The sequence below is a fragment of the Vulpes vulpes genome, chromosome 12, assembly GCF_048418805.1.
Source record: "Vulpes vulpes isolate BD-2025 chromosome 12, VulVul3, whole genome shotgun sequence".
Taxonomy (NCBI): domain Eukaryota; kingdom Metazoa; phylum Chordata; class Mammalia; order Carnivora; family Canidae; genus Vulpes; species Vulpes vulpes.
The window spans coordinates 10,423,575-10,442,954 of NC_132791.1; the positions used below are offsets into that span (position 1 = coordinate 10,423,575).

General features: G+C 39.5%; 1 protein-coding gene across 2 annotated transcripts in view; it reads left to right on the forward strand.

The window, feature by feature from the left end:
• Positions 1–19,380, forward strand: part of ELP1 (elongator acetyltransferase complex subunit 1) — a 59,538-nt gene that overhangs the window by 31,507 nt on the left and 8,651 nt on the right. For both annotated transcript variants that reach the window (XM_026002739.2, XM_026002740.2), the window contains exons 28-35: positions 418–619; positions 3,133–3,194; positions 11,635–11,697; positions 12,069–12,129; positions 13,556–13,669; positions 14,672–14,783; positions 18,513–18,640; positions 19,100–19,254. In XM_026002739.2, coding sequence (XP_025858524.2) covers positions 418–619; positions 3,133–3,194; positions 11,635–11,697; positions 12,069–12,129; positions 13,556–13,669; positions 14,672–14,783; positions 18,513–18,640; positions 19,100–19,254 — 897 coding nt within the window. The remainder of the gene's footprint in view (positions 1–417; positions 620–3,132; positions 3,195–11,634; positions 11,698–12,068; positions 12,130–13,555; positions 13,670–14,671; positions 14,784–18,512; positions 18,641–19,099; positions 19,255–19,380) is intronic.

A 19,380-nucleotide genomic window follows, 5' to 3' on the forward strand; every position in this document is an offset into this window, starting at 1 on the left:
TCTTGGCCTGGGATACTCTGCCGTAACTCTTCACATGGCTTATTCTCCTCACAGTGCTCTGAAATAGCACCCCCATCGCTCTCTCTCTCGACCACTATGTCACAGGCCATATTGTGTTTATAAGTCCATTCTCTGTCTCCACAAGAGCAGGACCTTTTGGTGGTTCTTGTTACTTGTTTTTCTTGCCTGTTTGTTATTTTTTGCATTACTGTGTGATTCCTGCTGTCCTGAGTAGTACTCAGTAATTATTTGTTGAGTGGCTACATGGCACCTCCTCAGTGATTGAGATCACTGACTAACCACAGGATATTCCTAAGTAATTCAAGAGAGGGTCAAATGTAGTGACTGAGACAGCCTACATTGGAGGTTAAGAAACTGTACCTTTCCTTACTAACCCGGCATCTCCTCTCGCCACAGGATATCAGCATCGCTTATGGAGAACACCTGACACAGGAGCATCTCTATGAGCCAGCAGGGCTTGTGTTTGCCCGCTGTGGCGCCCACGAAAAAGCTCTCAATGCCTTTCTGGCTAGTGGCAGCTGGCAACAAGCTCTCTGCGTGGCGGCCCAGCTTAACTTGACCAAAGACCAGCTAGCTGACCTTGGCAGAACTCTGGCAGGTAAACATGGCTATTCAGGTTTTCTGAAATAACTCTCCCAAAGGTGTTTTGTTTCTTCCTTTCTTTGGCAATTTTTGCAAGTAAATTTAGGACAGCATACCTTGAGGCAGTCTCCTCTTCACTAATAAAAATTAGGTAATATAAAAGGGTTTATTAAGTAAAGGTTAAAGTGCTACAGTGAGAGTCCCCCAGTACAGTGACATGATAAAGCTTCTGTCTCTCACCGAAGAACTGAGAAGTCCTTCCATCATGACACTGTCATCTCAGGCAGGTGGTTGTAGCTGGATTTTCTCCACACCCTTATTCCAGTCCTTAGCAAGGGGAAAAAGCTAGAGCCGCAGGAGAACACTCAAAGTTGGAAATGACCTGAAAGTTACACTGTTTCTTCTGTTCTATCTCATTTGCCAAAACTTACATCATATGGCCACACCTAGCAGAGAGTAGCTGTGGGGCTGTGTGCCCAGTCAGAAGGTAAACATGAGTTTTGGAGTGGAGCCATTCAGGTATAGACAGTAGATCACTGGGAACCATAATAGCATTTATGAGAAATGAGGTAAAAGAAAAGGCAAAATGTATAAGCATTCTGAAAGCAGAGACAGTTTAGCTGTGTCAGGGTCTAGGGATTGTCTGAACCAGAGGCGGCCCTATGTCAGTCTGATTTCTTAGAGGGAGGGAAGCTTAAGGGCTACCTGGGAGAAGAGGTGAATAGGGGCTCTGCTCTCTCAGCTGTGCTTGAGGAAAGTGATTAGTGTATTATTCCCCCTGCCCTTTTTAGAGTTTTACAAATACTGTGGGTTTTTTTTAAAGATTTTATTTAGTTAAGAGAGAAATCGAGAAAGAATGAGTGAAAGGAGAGGCAGAGGGAGAGGGAGAAGCAGACCCCCCACTAATTAGGGAGCCCCATATGGGACTTGATCCCAGGATCCTGAGATCATGACCTGAGTTGAAGGCAGATGCTTAACTGACTGAGCTACTAAGGCACCCCAAAAATACTGTTATGGTTTCAAAAAAAAATGCAGTCCTGAAAAAAATTCCGATTTAAATCCTGTTAAATGTATATACAGTATCCTCCTTAGTTGTTTGTGTTCTTCCTTTTTCTGTGGGTCATAAAAATGTGTAAGGTTACCACATTTCTTTTTCTGGTTATTGGATCTGCAGGCTCTTCTATAAGGCCTCTTAATTTCCATTAAGAGTTTCCAAAACTCTTTAGTTTTTGTGAATTCCCTATATTAAGCCTTTTAGTTTCTCATTCTGGCTCCATTGTTACTTCTGCTTTAGGAATTTATGTTTTGGTCGTTTATACCTTACAGCTCTGTTCTTCGGGACTATTATCATTTCTTACATTCTTTATATCTCTGAGCTTGCTGTTTGTCATGCCTTATGGTGTTCACCCAGTTCTCCCAGATGGTTAGCAAAAAAAGGTAGGGAAGGCGGTTGTCAGAGATCGTTGAGAAACGGTAGAAGGTGGAGTCACTTCATGTGCAGTTTAACTTAGGCAGTTTATATAAAAAAGAAAGAGGTGTTTAAATTGTGGAGATGATTCTACCTGTTTTTATCAGGGATGATATGTACTGGAGTTTGCCTGAGAGGGGATACATGAATCTGCCAGCCCCGTAGTCAGTTTCAGATCTTGTGTGCTTCTCATAGCATGATTATCTCAACTGTACTGAGTGAATCGAGGATCTAAAGATAACTGCATGACCCCCCCTCCCCGCCCCCAGCCAGCTACCTTCATCTTAGTGCTCAACCAAAGAACAGTCTTATCCTATTTGAGGAAGAAATGGATGAGCCAGAGATGCTAGGTCAGTTTCCCATACCTGTGCCTTTATAAGCTTTTTTGATGGATAGTTTTGACAATACATGGGTTTCACATTCTATGCTAAATTTAGATCATAACTGTCATTTAAGATAGGACTCTGGTATTCCTGCCTATTTCCTGACAAATTCACAAAGTATATAGTTTGGTAAATAATGAAGATATATTAGTGAAGCATTTCAGCAAAGGAATCTGTTTAGCTTTGTTTTGCCCAGTGTTTCACAAACTTACTTGACCTGAGAATGGTTTTTTGGTGTTGCCTTTTATTATCCTATGGAACAGTTAGGGAACACTTTGGGAAATGCTATTTTAAAGCAGTTTTATTTGACTGTATACTGTAAAGCTCACAATTCATAGAGGACCATTTTTATTTTAAAAGTACCTCCTGTGCCTGGGTAGTGTAGTCGGTTGGGCGTCTGACCCTTGGTTTTGGCTTGGGTCAGACTCAGGGTTGTGAGATCAACCCTGAGTCAGGCTCTGCACTCAGTGCGGAGTTCGCTTAAGATCTTGAGATTCACTCTCTGTTTCCTTCTGCTCCCCCCCGCCCCGCCCCTACACAATGCTTTCTCACTCTCTTACCCTCTAAAATAAATAAATCTTAAAAAAAAAAAGTACCTCCCAAAACTATTTCAATTTGAGTTTTGGTAATACTGTTCTTAGCAAGCCAACTATGGTCAAGTGTTTATTATTTTTGCAGGAAAACTGGTTGAGCAGAGGAAGCATGGTGATGCAGCCACAGTCTTGGAACAGTACGCCCAGGTAACTTCATTTCTTTCCGTAAACCACTCAATCAACAAGCAAGGTCTACCTTGGTAGTACCTCACTAATCAGAAAATTAAAGGAACTCGGGCTAATTAGGAAATCCAGAGGCAGTATTTGTAGATCTTCCCTTTTGCTGACCTGACTTAGAAACCTAAATTTAATCCATCTCTCATTAGGTGTTTAAGCAAGAAGTTCTCTAAGGTAGAATACTAAAGAACTCTGCTCTAATGGGCACTAGTGGTTTGCACTTGGTATAAAATATTAAATAAATCAAGGGAGTTGTGCTTTTTTTTTTTTTTTTTTTTAAAGATTTTATTTATTCATGAGAGACAGAGAGAGAGGGAGAGAGAGGGGCAGAGACACAGGCAGAGGGAGAAGCGGGCTCCATGCAGGAAGCCTGATGCGGGACCCGATCCTGGGATGCCAGGATCACACCCCGGGACGAAGGCAGATGCTCAACCACTGAGCCACCCAGGGATCCCCGGAGTTGTGCTTTTATGTTAACTTGCAAAGGACCATTCTAAAACAAAGGGATTGAACTTCAGATACTTTTTTGGATTTTACAGCCATTCTGTGTTGGAAGTGTCTCATCTTAGGCAGTTTGATGGGTTCCAATTTTCTAGCAGATTATAAAGATGAGTGCCTATACCAGCTTTTGATAGAATTGTAGAATTTATTATGGAAATAATAAAACATGTGTTGACATGGGGTACCTAGATGACTCAGTTGGGCATCTGACTCTTAGTTTTGGCTCAGGTCATGATCTCAAGGTCCTGAAATTGAGCCCTGCCTTGGGCCCTGTGCTCAGCAGGGAGTCTGCTGGAAATTCTCTCTCCCTCTACTCCTTCCCCATTCACTCTCCCTCTCTCTAAAATAAAATAATTTTATTTTTTAAGATTTTATTTATTTATCCATGAGAGACAGAGAGACAGGGACATTGGCAGAGGAAGAAGCACGCTCCTGGTGGAGAGCCTGATGTGAGATTCAATCCCAGGACCCCGGGATCATGCCCTGAGCTAAAGGCAGACGCTCAACCAATGAGCCACCCAGGTGCCCCTAAAATAAAATAATCTTAAAACAACAAGAACCAAAAACCATGCACTACTCTGGCCATTGACTAATAGGAAGTAGATCCACAGTTGACACCAGCGATTACTGCTTTCTAGAGTTTTGAACTTTGATGAGAGAGTGTTCGTTACAGTTATTACTAGGAGGCACATTTGTGTAAAATAATTGTGCTTTTAAAATACCTGAATGTCTTTCATGTAATAAGAGTGAGTGAAAAAAGGTCACTAAAATTTGATAGATCTTGGCAAAAAATTATATTGGGTTAATGAGCTCAAAACATCAATGAATAAGAAAGATATGCATAAAACAAGGCAAGAGTAGAAATATATACCACCTAAAATGGTTAATTAAATGAGTAAGATGCCATCATCTTTTCTTTCCTCTATAAATCAAGATTAATTCATATATATATATATTTAATTTATGTACTTAAAATTTGTATTTTTTAAAAATATTTATTTATTCATGAGAGATAGAGGCAGAGACACAGGCAGAGGGAGAAGCAGGCTCCACGCGGAGAGCCCAATGTGGGACTCGATCCTGGGACTCCAAGACCATGCCCTGGGCCGAAGGCAGGAGCTAAACCACTGAGCCACCCAGGGATCCCAAAATTTGTATATTTTTGGGATGCTTGGGTGGCATCTGCCTTTGGCTCAGGGCGTGATCCTGGGATCGAGTCCTACATTGGGTTCCCCATAGGGAGCCTGTTTCTCCTTCTGCCTATGTCTCTACTTCTCTAAGTCTCTCATGAATGAGTAAATAAAATCTTAAAAAAAATAAAATAAAATAAAATTTGTATATTTTTAATTGGATATACTTTACATATAAAAAATTAATTTTAAATGAACAGTTGGATGAGTTTTGACAAAGGCTTATGGTCATGTAACACTACTACAACCATGATAATAGAACATTTGTAACACCCCAGAAAGTTCCTGCTTCCCCTTTTGCAGTGAGTCTTCTTCCTCTACACTCAGTTCTTACCAAAAAGATGTGCTTTTTGTCATTACAGTTTTGCTTTTTCTAGAATTTTATATAAATGGAACCATCTGGTATGTGGTTTTTTAGTCTGGCTTCTTTCACTCACATAACGCTTTTGTTTTCTAACATTTCTTTTTGATTCTTTCTTCGAATTTTTGTCTCTCTGCTTGCATTACCCATCTGTTCCTACATGTTGTCTGCTCTTCCCATTAGAGCCTTTAGCATGTTAATCATACCTCTTTTTTTTTCCTTTTCTAATTGAAATATAATTCACATACAGTGTCACATTAGTTTCAAGTATAATCAACTTAAAATCATTCCTGACTTCATGATTTCAATATCCCTGCCATAGGTAAGTCATTGTCGTTGTCGTTGTCTTCTTCTTCTTTTTATTTTTTTTGTAAGTCTTCTTCTGACACTTCCTCTGGCTCTTCAAACGATTTTTGTCCTTTTAAATTTTTTGTTGGAAGCCTACCATAAGATAGTAGGTAGAAGGAAATTTAATAAATAAGGCCTTTAGTGATGTGGTGATAAGGTGTGTAGAGAGGAGAAACGTTCCACGGTCCTGTGATTATGTCTCAGTCTTTTAGTGAGCCTGTAGCCCTGGAGCTTGAAGTTCACCAGTGCTTCTCATATTTTTCACTCCTTAGGTAGGACAGAAGGGCCAGGGGGAGCTGGAGTTGGGTATTTCTCTTCGCTCATGTTAGTTAGGCCCAAGTCAAACCAGTTTTAGTTAGTTAGGCTCTGGCAAAATAGTTTCTCTTGATAGCAGGCCTTGTTAAGAGCAGTATGTTACTCTGTGCATAATCAAGATGACTTTTCCCTTCTTACCAGAAGCAGGAGATTCTCATCTGATACTGTGAGAACTTCCTAGGGTTCATGGAGGTAAAAACTCAACAAAAGTGTAGGAGCCTCCCTAAGACCGGACATCCATAGAGTTTTCAACTCTAGCCTTATTTACAGTGATCCTTCAGCATTGGTCACTTTAGATTTTCCTACCCTAGTACTGGTTCTGGTGGAGAGTTCTATGTGTGAGTCCCTGCTTTCTTCTGGTAAGTTGTGAATCTCTGCATCTGCCTGTCTCTCTCTCCACTTCTTAGGGCAGCAGTTTGCCCTATGACTTCAGTTCCCCAAATTGATCAAAGGAGAGTTGATTTTCAGTTTGCTCAGCTTTTTACTGATGGGAGGATGTCTTCCAAGTTCCTTGTGTGTTGGACTAGAGAGTGGAAGTCATATAATGCTTTTGAGATTCATCCATGTTATATTGTGTATCTGTGTATTGCTTTTGATTGTGCTCATTGGTCTTGTTGTTTGAATAGGTCATGATTTGTGGATTCATCAACGAGTCGATGTACATTTGGATTGTTTTCAGTTTAAGGTTAGAATAAAGTGGCTGTGAACAATCTGGTACAAGTCTTTGTGAGGACAGATGTTTGCATTTCACTTGGGTAAATAACCTGTGAGTGGGAATGGTAGTGACGTAAGTGGGATCCATAACTTTGTAAGGAGGTGCAGAGCTGCTCTGCAGTGGCTATATCATTTTGTGTTCCCATCAGTGATATGTGAGTACCTCCTCTGTTGCTCCTGTACTACCTACGCTGGATGTATTACTTATTTATGGATACGTAACAAATCACCTTAGAACTTAGCTTCAAATGACCAGCAAAATACTTGTTTCTCTGAATCAAGAATCTGGGCAGGGCTTAGTTTAAGGCCTGTGGCTCAGCGTTGTTCAAAGACTGCAATTGACTTGTTGGCCAGAGCTGGAGTTATAGGACTTGACTAGTATTTTTTTTTTCCACTTACCAGTTTTTTGTTGCTAGTAAATAGAAATATAGTTTTGTTTTATTTTGATTTGTTTGTATGTTGACCTTATATCCTACAACCTTGCTGAATTTATTATTTTTAGGATTGTTTGGGATAAATTCTCTAGGATTTTCTATATTAATGAGCATAGTTTCTGTGACTAGACAGTTTTATCTTTTTAATTCGTATGCCTTTATATTTTTTTCTAGCCTTACTGTATTAGCTAGGACTTCCAGTATAGTGTTGAATAGAAGTGGTAAGAGTGGATGGGCATGGCATCCTTGCCTTTTCTTATAGTAGTCTTTACCAGTCTTTCACTGGTAAGTGTGAGGTTTGCTCTTGGTTTTCAATAGATGTAAGAACCTGGCAGGGCTATTGGAGTTGGCAAACTATATAGCCTGTGGACCAAATCTAGCTGGCCACCTGTTTCTATAAATAAAATTTTATTGGAACATAGCCACACCTATTTGTTTATGTATTTTCTGTGACTGGTTTTGTGTGTACAGCCACAGACTTGAGGAGTTGCAACAGAGATGGTCTGGCCCACAAAGCCTAAAATATTTGCTGTCTGGCCTTTTACAGAAAATATTTGCCAATCCATGTCTTCTTGGCTTAAGGAAATTCCCTTCTGTTCTTGGTTCTAAGAGTTTTTATCATGAGTGGGTATTGAATTTTGTCAAATGTATTTCAACTAAGGTATTTTTGTTTGTTTTAGATCAGTGCTAGGGTGAGTTACATTGATTTTTGAATGTTAAAGAGTCTTGCATCCCTGGGTTAAACCTACCTTTGTCATAATGTATTATTATTTGTCATTATTGGTGAATTCAATTTGCTGAAATTTTCTTGAAGATTTTTATACATAAGGGGTATTGGTTTATAGTTTTCTTGTTAGGTCCTGAATATGTAAAGAAATTTTACAGCTTAAGAACAAAAAGACAACCCATTTTTAAAATGACCAAAAGATTTGAATAGATATTTCTTTAAAGAAAATATACAAATGGCCAACAAGTATGTGAGAAGTTGTTCAGTTTCATTGTTCATTAAGGAATGCAGATCAAAACCACAATACCCACTAGAATAGCTTTAATCAGAAAAATGAAAAATAAGTTGGCAAGGATGTAGAGAAACAGAAACCCTTGTATATTGCTGGTGGGAATGTAAAATGGTACAGCCTCTATGGGAAACAGTTTAATGGTTCCTTAAAAAGTTAAACATATAACCCAACAGTTTCACTTCTGTAAATATATACTTAGGAGAAATGCAAAAATATGTCTACAAAGAAACTTGTGTGCAAATGTTTATAACAGCGTTATTTATGATAACCAAAAGGAAGAAATAGCCCAGATGTCCATCATGACAGATGAATGGATAAATCATGAGATACACACGTTTATTTGTATGCACACAGGAGAATATTATTCAGTTGTAAAAAAGAATGAAAAACTGATGGATGCCTCAATTTGGATAAACCTTGAAAACATTATGCTTAGTGAGGTATCCAAAAGGACTAGAAAGGTAGGATTCTACTTACAATGAGGTACTTAGACTAGTAGAAGGAGAATGGTGGTTGCCAGAGGCAGGGGTAGAGGAGCATGGGAAGTTATTGTTTCACAGGTATAAGGTTTCAGTTTTGCAAGATGAAAAACATTCTGGAGATGGATGATGGTGATTGTTTCACAACAGTGTAAATTTACTTAATGCCACTGGGCTATATGGTAAAAACGGATTAAAATGGTAAACTTTATGTTATGTGCATTTTATTATAATCAAAAAAATTAATTTAAAAAAAAAAAGGAACAGGAGCATATGGGTGGCTCAGTTGGTTAAGTGTCTCCTTTTGGCTCAGGTCATGATCCCAGGGTCCTGGGATCCCTGCTCAGTGGAGAATCTACTTCTCCCTCTTCCCCTGCTCTCTCTCTCTCTCACACACACAGACAAATAAATATTTTTTAAAAAAATACAAAAAATTTAAATTTAAAAAAAGGAACAAAGAACTGATACATGCTACAACTTGGCTAAATCTTGAAAGCATTATGCTAAGAAGCCAGACACAAAAGGTCACCTATTGTATGGTTTCTGTGGTATGATAGAACCCAAGGAGGCAAACCCAGGAAAAAGGCACATCAGAGGTCACCAGGGAGGAAGGGAGTTGGAAGTGGGAGTGTTTTTTTCAGGTGATTTAAAAAGCATTGGTGGTTATACAACACTGAATATAGTAAATGCCATCAAGTTGTACTTTATTTATTTAGGTGCAAAGTGGTGGTTTTATTTAAAGTACAGGGACAGGATCTGTTGGCAGAAACAAATTGTACACTTTACTGTGCTTGTATGTCATGTGATTGCCACCTCAGTAAAACTCTCTCCCTCTCTCTCTCTCTTTCTCTCTCTCTCTGCGGGTCAAACAGCACATACCCTGCTATGTCCGTTTGTGGACCTGTGGTCTAGGCCTGTTAGTGTGGTATATGCATTGGGGTCTGGGAAGAAAATATTTTATTTAATTAATTAATTTATTTATTTACTTATTTATTTATTTATTTACTTACTTACTTACTTACTTACTTATTTATAGAGAGCGAGAGAGAGGCAGAGACACAGGCAGAGGGAGAAGCAGGCTTCACGCAGGAAGCCCAACATGGGACTCAATCCCGGGTCTCCAGGATCACACCCTGGGCTGCAGGCTGCGCTAAACCGCTGCGCCACCAGGGCTGCCCGAAAATACTTATTTTATTTAATATTTTTAATTAAAAATAACTTAAAGTAGTATGTATGTATTGTAGATTGTTTAAAATGCTGAAAGTTGGCAGCCCCGGTGGCCCAGAAGTTTAGCGCTATCTTCAGCCCAGGGCATGATCCTGGAGACTCAGGATAGAATTGGGCTCCCTGCATGGAGCCTGCTTCTCCCTCTGCCTGTGCCTGTGCCTCTCTCTCTCTGTGTTTCTCATGAATAAATAAACAAAATCTTTAAAAATAAATAAATAAAATCCTGAAAGTAAATAACAAAACACATCATTCCTATCACTCAAGAGATTGTTGCTATTCCCTCCAATTTCTAAATCTTCCTAGAATGCTCTCTCTGTGCACACACATAGGTACATACATGTACATTTTTAAAGAAAAGGAAATTATACTGTGCTGTTCTTAAATTTGCTTTGTTTATGTGGTTTTCATCTTTCTCTGTTAACACATTTTAATTTATCTAATAATTAAAATTCAAGTCCCCTTAACGGTTCCAAAATTTTTCCAGTAGATTGATCCAAAATAGGTTCCTATCTAGGGTCATGTATTACATTTTGTATCTTAGGTCTCTTAAGTGTCTTTTAACCTAATGCATACTCCTCTTCCCTCTTTTTATGACAGTGATTACTAGAAGAAACCCAACCATTTGTCTTAAGTATTTCACTTAAAAAAAAAAAATAAAGATTTTATTTATTTGAGAGGGAGAGAGAGAACACTCATGTGGTGGGGAGGTACAGAGGGAGAAGTAAAGAGAATCCCAAGCTGACTCCATGTTGAGTGCAGAGCCCAGTGAGGGGGTTGATGTCACAACTCTGAGATGGTGACTTGAACTGAAATCCAAGAGTCAGATGCTTAACTTGACTGAGCCACCCAAGCGCCCCAAAGAACAGATTTTAAACTTTTTACCTTTTAAAAAGGTAAAATACAGTACCTGGATACTGAGCATGGAGCCAGCTTGAGATTTTTCTCCCTCTCCCTCTGGGCCTCACCACCACCCACTTAAAAAAAATAATTAAAAAAATATATGTTTTGTTTTGTTTACTTCCAGTTTCACAAACTTCTAGTTATAAAATCACAGAAATGAAAAGTACAGCTTGGGGGGTATAGTCAATAATATTCTAATAAGGTTATGTGTTGACAGATGTGACTATACTTACTGTGGTGAGCATTGAGTAATGTATACAATGGTCAAATCACTATATTGTACACCTGAAACTGATAATAACATTGTATGCCAACTATACTTTAATAGTATAAAGATAAATAAGCCTGAAATGTACATATAAAAATGTTTCGTTTTATATGCTTTACAAATACAATAATTATATATTGTGGCACATGCTCAAACATTTTTACTAGTAAAGCTACAAGCATCAAAAATATTTGAAGACTTTGGATATGCAGGTGTGTGCTACACTCATGTTTATTACACTCATTTTTCAGTTCAGTTTGAAGTTTTTCAAAATAAAAGTTGGAGAAAAAATAAACATTGAAGAGCAAACAGAAGAGTGTAGAAGCCCCTAAATCTGCCGAATCAAACTGAGTGGTGTAGCCAAGACACGGGATTTCTGTACCTCTATAGTGGTGTTGATGCTCAGGGATGAGAGGAGATGAGGCTGTGTTTTTTATAGTTATTTTCAGAATCTGCACCACCTGCCCCTTTATCTTCTGCATTGTTGTTTATTGAGCAGGGACTCTAGGCCAGACATGATACTAGAAACCGGGACTGCAAGGGACAGGCTGGAAGGCAGAGAGCCCGCTCTGTAGGCAGCTCTGCACTTTGTCGTGGTGGCATCTGACACGCTTGCTCCATTCACCTGTTATCTCCCTTGATGTTCCTTGTCAGGATTATGAAGAAGCTGTGCTCTTATTATTGGAAGGAGCTGCCTGGGAAGAAGCTCTGAGACTGGTAGGAAAGTTTTTAAAGTCCTCCCTGTGTTAGGTGCTTAGCAGAGTGAGAGCGCAGTGAAGACGGGGTCAGCTGGAATCCCTTGTCCTCTGAGGCTAATGAAATTAAGTCGTAAGAGTATAGGTTCCTGGTCTAAGGATTTTTAAAACCATTTAAAACCTTTATTCTTGATGTTTGGAATTAGTTTTTTAAATGTGAAAAATTACTGATTTTTACTGAAATTACTTGAATGTTTGTTAGCTACCTTGTAGAGGCCTGCTTCTCTTGAAAATACCGAGTAACCTCTGAAAGTGATCCATTTCCTTCCTAGTGTCTTAATTCTATAGTGACTTACAGTTTTTTGCCTAAAATTACTGTATTTTTCCTTTTAGGTATATAAATATAACAGACCAGATATAATAGAAACCAATGTAAAACCTTCCATCTTAGAAGGTAAGGGTTACATCTCAGAATCCTACATTTGGAAGTGTAGACATTGGGGAACAACGAATACTCCTTCTGTTATTACACTTTAATCATGTTTTACAGAGAGTTGATCAGAATTCTCCACTGAGTGTGACACTTAACTCCGACCATGATTTTTAAATATGCTAAACAGTTAAATGGGTAATATACAATATATTTGAGTGTTAAAAACACATATGATATGGTTAAGAATTTTTATATTTGAGAATAGTTGGTAAACTTGAATATGAACTAGATATTAGATAATGGAGTTTTTTGTCAGTGGCCAGTTTCTTGCATTTAATTGTTGTATTGTGCTTATATTAGATAATGTCCTTTTTTTTAAAGATTTATTTATTTATTAGTGGGGGAAGGGGCCGAGAGTGAGACTCTCAAGCAGACTCCCCTCTGAGTGTGGAGCCTAAGAGCTTAATCCCACGACCCCTGAGATCATAATAATATTCTTATTCTTGAGAGATGTTCTGAAGTATTTAAGAGGGAAGGATCATATCTGCAACCTACTCTCAAAAGGCTCCACAAAAATAATAGTTCTCTGTGTGTGTATGGAGAAAAACAGGAAGCCAAAAATATGGCAAAATGTAAATAATTAGTAAATCTAGGTGGAGGGTATATTTGTACATTGAGTTTTACCAGTTCTGGAATGCTTGGGTGATCACTATGACTCCCTTAAAAGTAGAGTGGGAAAGCAGGACATCAGTTTGGCTTACAGAAATTTCCAGGGATAAGGGTTGGTTGTAAGCTCTGCCTTTTTAAGCACAGTTCACTCTGAGATCTGACTTTTGGGCCATGTACAGATACTCACATACTTACCCTGCCTGCGTCCCCCTCTCCCATCTTCATTAGCACCGTGGGAGGATTCTTTCTGTATCATTCACCTAGGTACCCCCTACCTGGTTACTGAAAGCTTCAGTCCTGACCCTGCAACTGTCCATCGAACCAGCTCTTGCTGAGATTTTTTTTTCCCCTAATGAGCATGTAGAAAAATGCTCACTATTCGTCTGCATAGGCCTAATACCCCTGTTTAGGAAGCATCTCAGTGACTGTCCTTTGTTTTTGTTAACAGCTTACTTGTACATTCCTTTTCTTTGCTGGTCCACTCCTAAGTTAGATACCAAGTCTTTGTTCTGGTGATTTTATCAATTTAAAGGCAGAAAGTATTCCAGGATGATGTTGATGAACTCTGAGATTGGAAATCTCAATGTATATGTAGTTCATTCTCCTAAAACGTTGTAGGTTAATTCTCAATAAGAAAAAAAAAAAAGAAAAGAAAAAAATCTTCCTTGGAAAACCTAAGTAACCTGTTTCATTTTGTTAAATTCTTACTCCCTCACTGCCCTCCTAGTTTTTCTCTCTTAAACATCTTGCTCAAATTATTTTCTATCTGCACCCCCAGCCCAGAAGAATTATATGGCACTTCTGGACTCTCAGACAGCCACATTCAGTCGCCATAAAAAACGTTTATTGGTGGTTCGAGAGCTCAAGGAGCAAGCACAGCAGGTGAATCCGGGTGAGTGTCTGCGTGAAGATATTGATGCTCTGGCCTGGTGGGGACACATCATACTTTGTCTTAGTGGCTTATTGTGCTTCCTGACATGTGATTACCGTGCCAGGGGACACCTGTGCCCTCTGAAACCCCTTAAGGGCCGTGCATGTCTGTGTGTTGTGTTTGGGGGGTGCTGGAGGCAGGACTAAGCAAGCATAAATGGGAAGAGCTCTACCACACATTCCCTCCATCCCCATCAAGCAGAGCAGCTGACGTACATTTTACAAAATGAACCTCCTTGGGGATCCCTGGGTGGCTCAGCAGTTTAGTGCCTGCCTTCGGCCCAGGGCGTGATCCTGGAGACCCGGGATTGAGTCCCGCATCAGGCTCCCTGGATGGAGCCTGCTTCTCCCTCTGCCTGTGTCTCTGCCTCTCTCTCTCTCTCTCTCTCTCTCTCTCTCTCTCCCTCTGTCTGTCTCTCATGAATGAATGAATGAATGAATGAATGAATAAATAAATAAATAAATAAATAAAAAATCTTTAAAAAAAAAACAAAATGAACCTCCTTGCCCTTGTTCCTTTGCTTTATTTTTTTTATTTTTTTATTTTTTATTTTTTAAATTTTTATTTATTTGTGATAGTCACACACACAGAGAGAGAGAGGCAGAGACACAGGCAGAGGGAGAAGCAGGCTCCATGCACCAGGAGCCCGACGTGGGATTCGATCCTGGGTCTCCAGGATCACGCCCTGGGCCAAAGGCAGGCGCCAAACCGCTGCGCCACTCAGGGATCCCCTGTTCCTTTGCTTTAAAAGAAAGAAAAGAAAAAATGAGTTGATATTGGTGTGCTGGTGTATGGTAGTAATAACTTTATTTAGTATTCTCTCATTTCACTTTGCGATCTACTTTGTAAGAATTTTCATCCATCCTCAGCTATGTCCTGGTTAACTATACTCCACTTGCCCCACTGAAGGTAAACCTACATTTGCAGGGAGTTTTCATTCTGTTTCTGATTGTTCTTTTCTAGATGATGAGGTGCCCCAGGGTCAAGAGTCAGACCTCTTCTCTGAAACTAGCAGTGTCTTGAGTGGCAGTGACATGAGTGGCAAATACTCCCATAGCAACTCCAGGATATCAGCGTATGTATCATGTTTATTCAGCACATTGACCATGCCCTGGGTGTATGGAGAAACTGCAAGTAAGTAGGTTCTTTTTCAATAGGACAGTGCAGGGGAGAGAGAGAGGACAGTTCTCAAGGCCAGGATGTAGTTTTGTCCAAGGACTTTCCCCACATATCTAAGAAATTAGGAAATGTTTTCTGCTTAGCTTTGTGGATTGTGTGTTTACCCATGCACATGAGGCCCTTACACTGGTACTCAATTGTTATGACATCTGATTGTATTCATTTAACAAATAGTAGGTGACTGGACTGTGTAGGCACTGAAAACATTAAAAGATTATAAAGAGGGGCACCTGGGTGGCTCATCCAGTTAAGTGTCTGCCTTTGGCTCAGGTCATGATCTCAGGTTCCTGGGGTCGAGTCTTGCATCAGTTTCCCTGCTCAGCGGGGAGTCTGCTCCTCCTCCGTCTGCCCCTTCCCCCTGGATGTGCTCTCTTTCAAATAAATAAAAATCTTAAAAAAAAAAAAAAAAGAGATAAAGATTGTAGGCATCCTCAGTTCAAAGTCAGGATTAGAAGAGGTCATCATGCTTATGCAGAACACCCATATGCTAGTTGTAGTGGATATTACCAGAAACTTTTAAGGAGGTAAGAACTTATAGTGATCCTTGGGGAACATAAAACATGCAAGATTGTGTATTTAAATTGAATATTGCTTTAGGAATTCAGAATAGAGATTTCTGAGGTTATGTAGGGTGATCAGAAACAAGAAGAGAGGCAGCTAGAAACTGGGCTTTTCAGAGTCAGGACAACAGAGTCTCAGACAAGACAAGTGGCATAATTAAAGGCCTCTGAGCAGGAAAGATACAGGATTTGTGTGTGTGTGTGTGTGTGTGTGTGTGTGTGTGTGTGTGTGTTTTAATTTGACTATTTTAAATTTAAATTTAATTAACGTATAATATATTATTGGTTTCAGAGGTAGAAGTCAGTGATCCATCAGTTTTATATAACACCCAGTGCTCATTACATCACCAAGTTATCCCATCGCCCATCCCTCTCCCCTCCAACGACCCTCAGTTTGTTTCCTATGATTAAGAGTCTCTTATGGTTTGTCTCCCTCTCTGATTTTGTCTTGTTGTTTTTTCCTCTCTTCCCCTGTGACCCTCTATTTTTCTTAAATTGCACATATGAGTTAGATCATATAATAATTGTCTTTCTCTGATTTAGTTATTTCCCTTAGCATAATAATATCCTCTAGTTCCATCCATGTCGTTTCAAATGGCAAGATTTCTTTCTCTTTTTTTTTAATGTCTAACGTAGTATTTCGTTATATATATTCACCACATCTTTATCCATTCATCTGTTTATGGACATCTGGACTCTTTCCATAGTTTGGCTTTTTTGAACATTGCTGCTATGAACATTGGGGTTCAGGTGCCCCTTCGGATCACTCCATTTGTATCTTTGGGGTAAATACCTAGTAGTGCAGTCGCTGGGTCATAGGGTAGCTCTGTTTTCAACTTTTTGAGGAGAGCCTCCACACTGTTTTCCAGAGTGGCTGCACCAGCTTGCATTCCCACCAACAGTGTAGGTGGGTCCCCCTTTCTCCACATCCTTGCCAACATCTGTTGTTTCCTGACTTGTTGATTTTAGCCATTTTGCCTGGTTCAGTGTGATGGTATCTCATTCTGGTTTTGATTTGTATTTCCCTGATGATGAGTGATGTTGAGCATTTTTTCATGTGTCTGTTGGCCATGTGTATGTCTTCTTTGGAGAAATGTCTGTTCATGTCTTCTGCCTGTTTCTTGACTAGATTATTCTTTGGGTATTGAGTTTGATAAATTCTTTTTTTAAAATTTTTTATTTATTTTAATTTTTTTATTTACTCATGAGAGACACAGAGCAAGAGAGAGAGGCAGAGACACAGGCAGAGGGAGAAACAGGCTCCATGCAGGGAGCCCGATGTGGGACTCGATCCCGGGTCTCCAGGATCACGCCATGGGCTGCAGCCGGCACTAAACTGCTGCGCCACTGGGGCTGCCCTGATAAGTTCTTTTTTTTTTTTTTTTTAAGATTTTATTTATTTATTCATGAGAGACACAGAGAGAGAATGAGAGGCTGAGACACAGGCAGAGCGAGAAGCAGGCTCCATGCAAGGAGCCTGATGTGGGACTTGATCCCGGGTCCCCAGGATCACACCCTGGGCTGCAGGCGGCGCTAAACCGCTTCGCCACCCAGGCTGCCCCCCCTGATAAGTTCTTTATAGAATTTGGATATTAACCCTTTATCTGATAAGATATTTGCAAATATCTTTTCCCATTCTGTTGCTTGTCTTTTGGTTTTGTCGACTGTTTCCTTTGCTGTGCAAAAGCTTTTTATCTTGACAAAGTCCCAATAGTTCATTTTTTACCTTTGTTTCCCTTGCCTTTAGAGACATGTCTAATAAAAGTTGCTGTGGCCAAGGTCAAAGAGGTTGCTGTCTGTGTTTTCCTCTAGGATTGTGATGGATTCCTATCTCACATTTAGGTCTTTTATCCATTTTGAGTCTTATTTTTGTGTATGGTGTAAATAAATGGTCTAATTTCATTCTTCTGCATGTAGCTATCCAAATTTCCCAACACCATTTGTCGAAGAGACTGTCTTTTTCCATTTGGATATTCATTCCTGCCATGTCAAAGATTAGTTGACCATAGAGTTGAGGGTGCATTTCTGGGTTCTTTATTCTGTTCCATTTATCTATGTGTCTGTTTTTGTGCCAGTACCACACTGTCTTGATGATTACAACTTTGTAATGGAGCTTGAAGTCTGGAATTGTGATGCCAATAGTTCTGGTTTTATTTTTCAACCTTCCTTTGGCTATCCAGGGTCTTTTCTGGTTCCATACAAATTTTAGGATGATTGTTCCAACTCTGTGAAATAAATTGATGGTATTTTGATAGCGATTGCTTTGAATATGTAGATTGCTCCAGGTAGCACATGAGCATGGAAATTTTTCCATTTCTTTGTGTCCTCAGTTTCTTTCATGAGTGTTCTCTAGTTTCTGAGTATAGATCATTTGCCTGGTTGGTTGGGTTTATTCCTAGCAATCTTATGATTTTGAGTGTAACTGTAATTGTGGTTCATATATATTTTATTATATTCAAATTTTACTATGCTAATTTAAATTTTACTTTATTGCCTTTAAGTTCGTTTTTTATTCTAAAATTTAAGTTGGTTCTTCTGTTTTTTTTCCAGCTCTCATTATCAGATATAACCTCATTTTACTCCGTATTTTATTTTTATTTATTTACTTATTTAGTTTTAAAGATTTTATTTATTCATGAGAGAGAGAGAGAGAGAGAGAGAGAGGCAGAGACACAGGCAGGGGGAGAATCAGGCTCCACTCGGAGCCTGATGGAGCCTGATGTGAGACTCGGTCCTGGGTCTCCAGGATCACGCCCTGTGCTGAAGGTGTCACTAAACCTCTGAGCCACCTGAGCTGCCCTACTCTGTATTTTAATCAGAATTTCAAGACCAGATACTACTTTTTAGGGTTTTCCTTATTACTTCCTGCCTTGAAGACTTCCCTCTCCCAAATTTGTTTTAGCTGTTACTCCCAACACCTCATCACCATTTTTCCCCAATATACATACCATCTATAGACTCTCTGGGTTCTCAGAAAGTTTTGATGGCCAACAGGTACGTTTATTTTAATCTATTCAGTGCAAAAAGAGCCCCTTCTATAACATCTTTCTAACGTCTCCTAATAGGCGATCATCTAAGAACCGCCGCAAAGCAGAGCGGAAGAAGCATAGCCTCAAAGAAGGGAGTCCACTGGAGGATCTGGCCCTTTTGGAGGCACTGAATGAAATTGTACAGAGCACTGAAAAACTGAAAGGTATATTCTCAATACTGGTGACTCTTGCTCCAAAAAAGGTGAATGGATAGCACAGAGTTCAGTGGTAATTAAAGTACAGTTTTCCCAACTTGAGGAAAGACAGAAACTTTTGGCAGGAAACGTCCTTTCAGGGCACATTCCTGAACCACTCTCAGCTGGTAACCTAGAAGCCTTCCTTCACTGGCCCCCCGCCCAGGCACTGTGGGAGACATCAGTGCCAAAGCCAAAGTATAGGTAAAGGATTATGAAGACATTGCTTCCTGCTTGGGCCCCAGCATGTTCCTTTTTCTTTTTGAAGTAGAAATGTTGAATTATTCCAGCATTTGGGAAGAAAAATGTGGGAGATAGCAACTATAGTGTGATATTAAATATTTTTTTGCTTGGGAAAGAAACCATGTTATGATCCAGCAATGGAGCTGGGGACCCAAGTAACCACTTTTTCAAATTTCTTCTCTCTAGATGAAGTACACAATATTTTAAAGATGCTCTTTCTCTTTGAGTTTGATGAGCAAGGAAGGGAATTACAGAAGGCCTTTGAAGATACCCTCCAGCTGATGGAAAGGTCACTTCCAGAAATTTGGACTCTTACCCACCAGCAGAATTCAGCTACACCTGTAAGTTTTCGTCAGAGACAGAATGTGCATTTTTAAAAAATCATTTCACAGGTTCTTATGTTCACACAATCTCTTAAAAGTCAAAGCAAAAGATTTTCTTATTCTTAAAAACATAATATGCTGTAG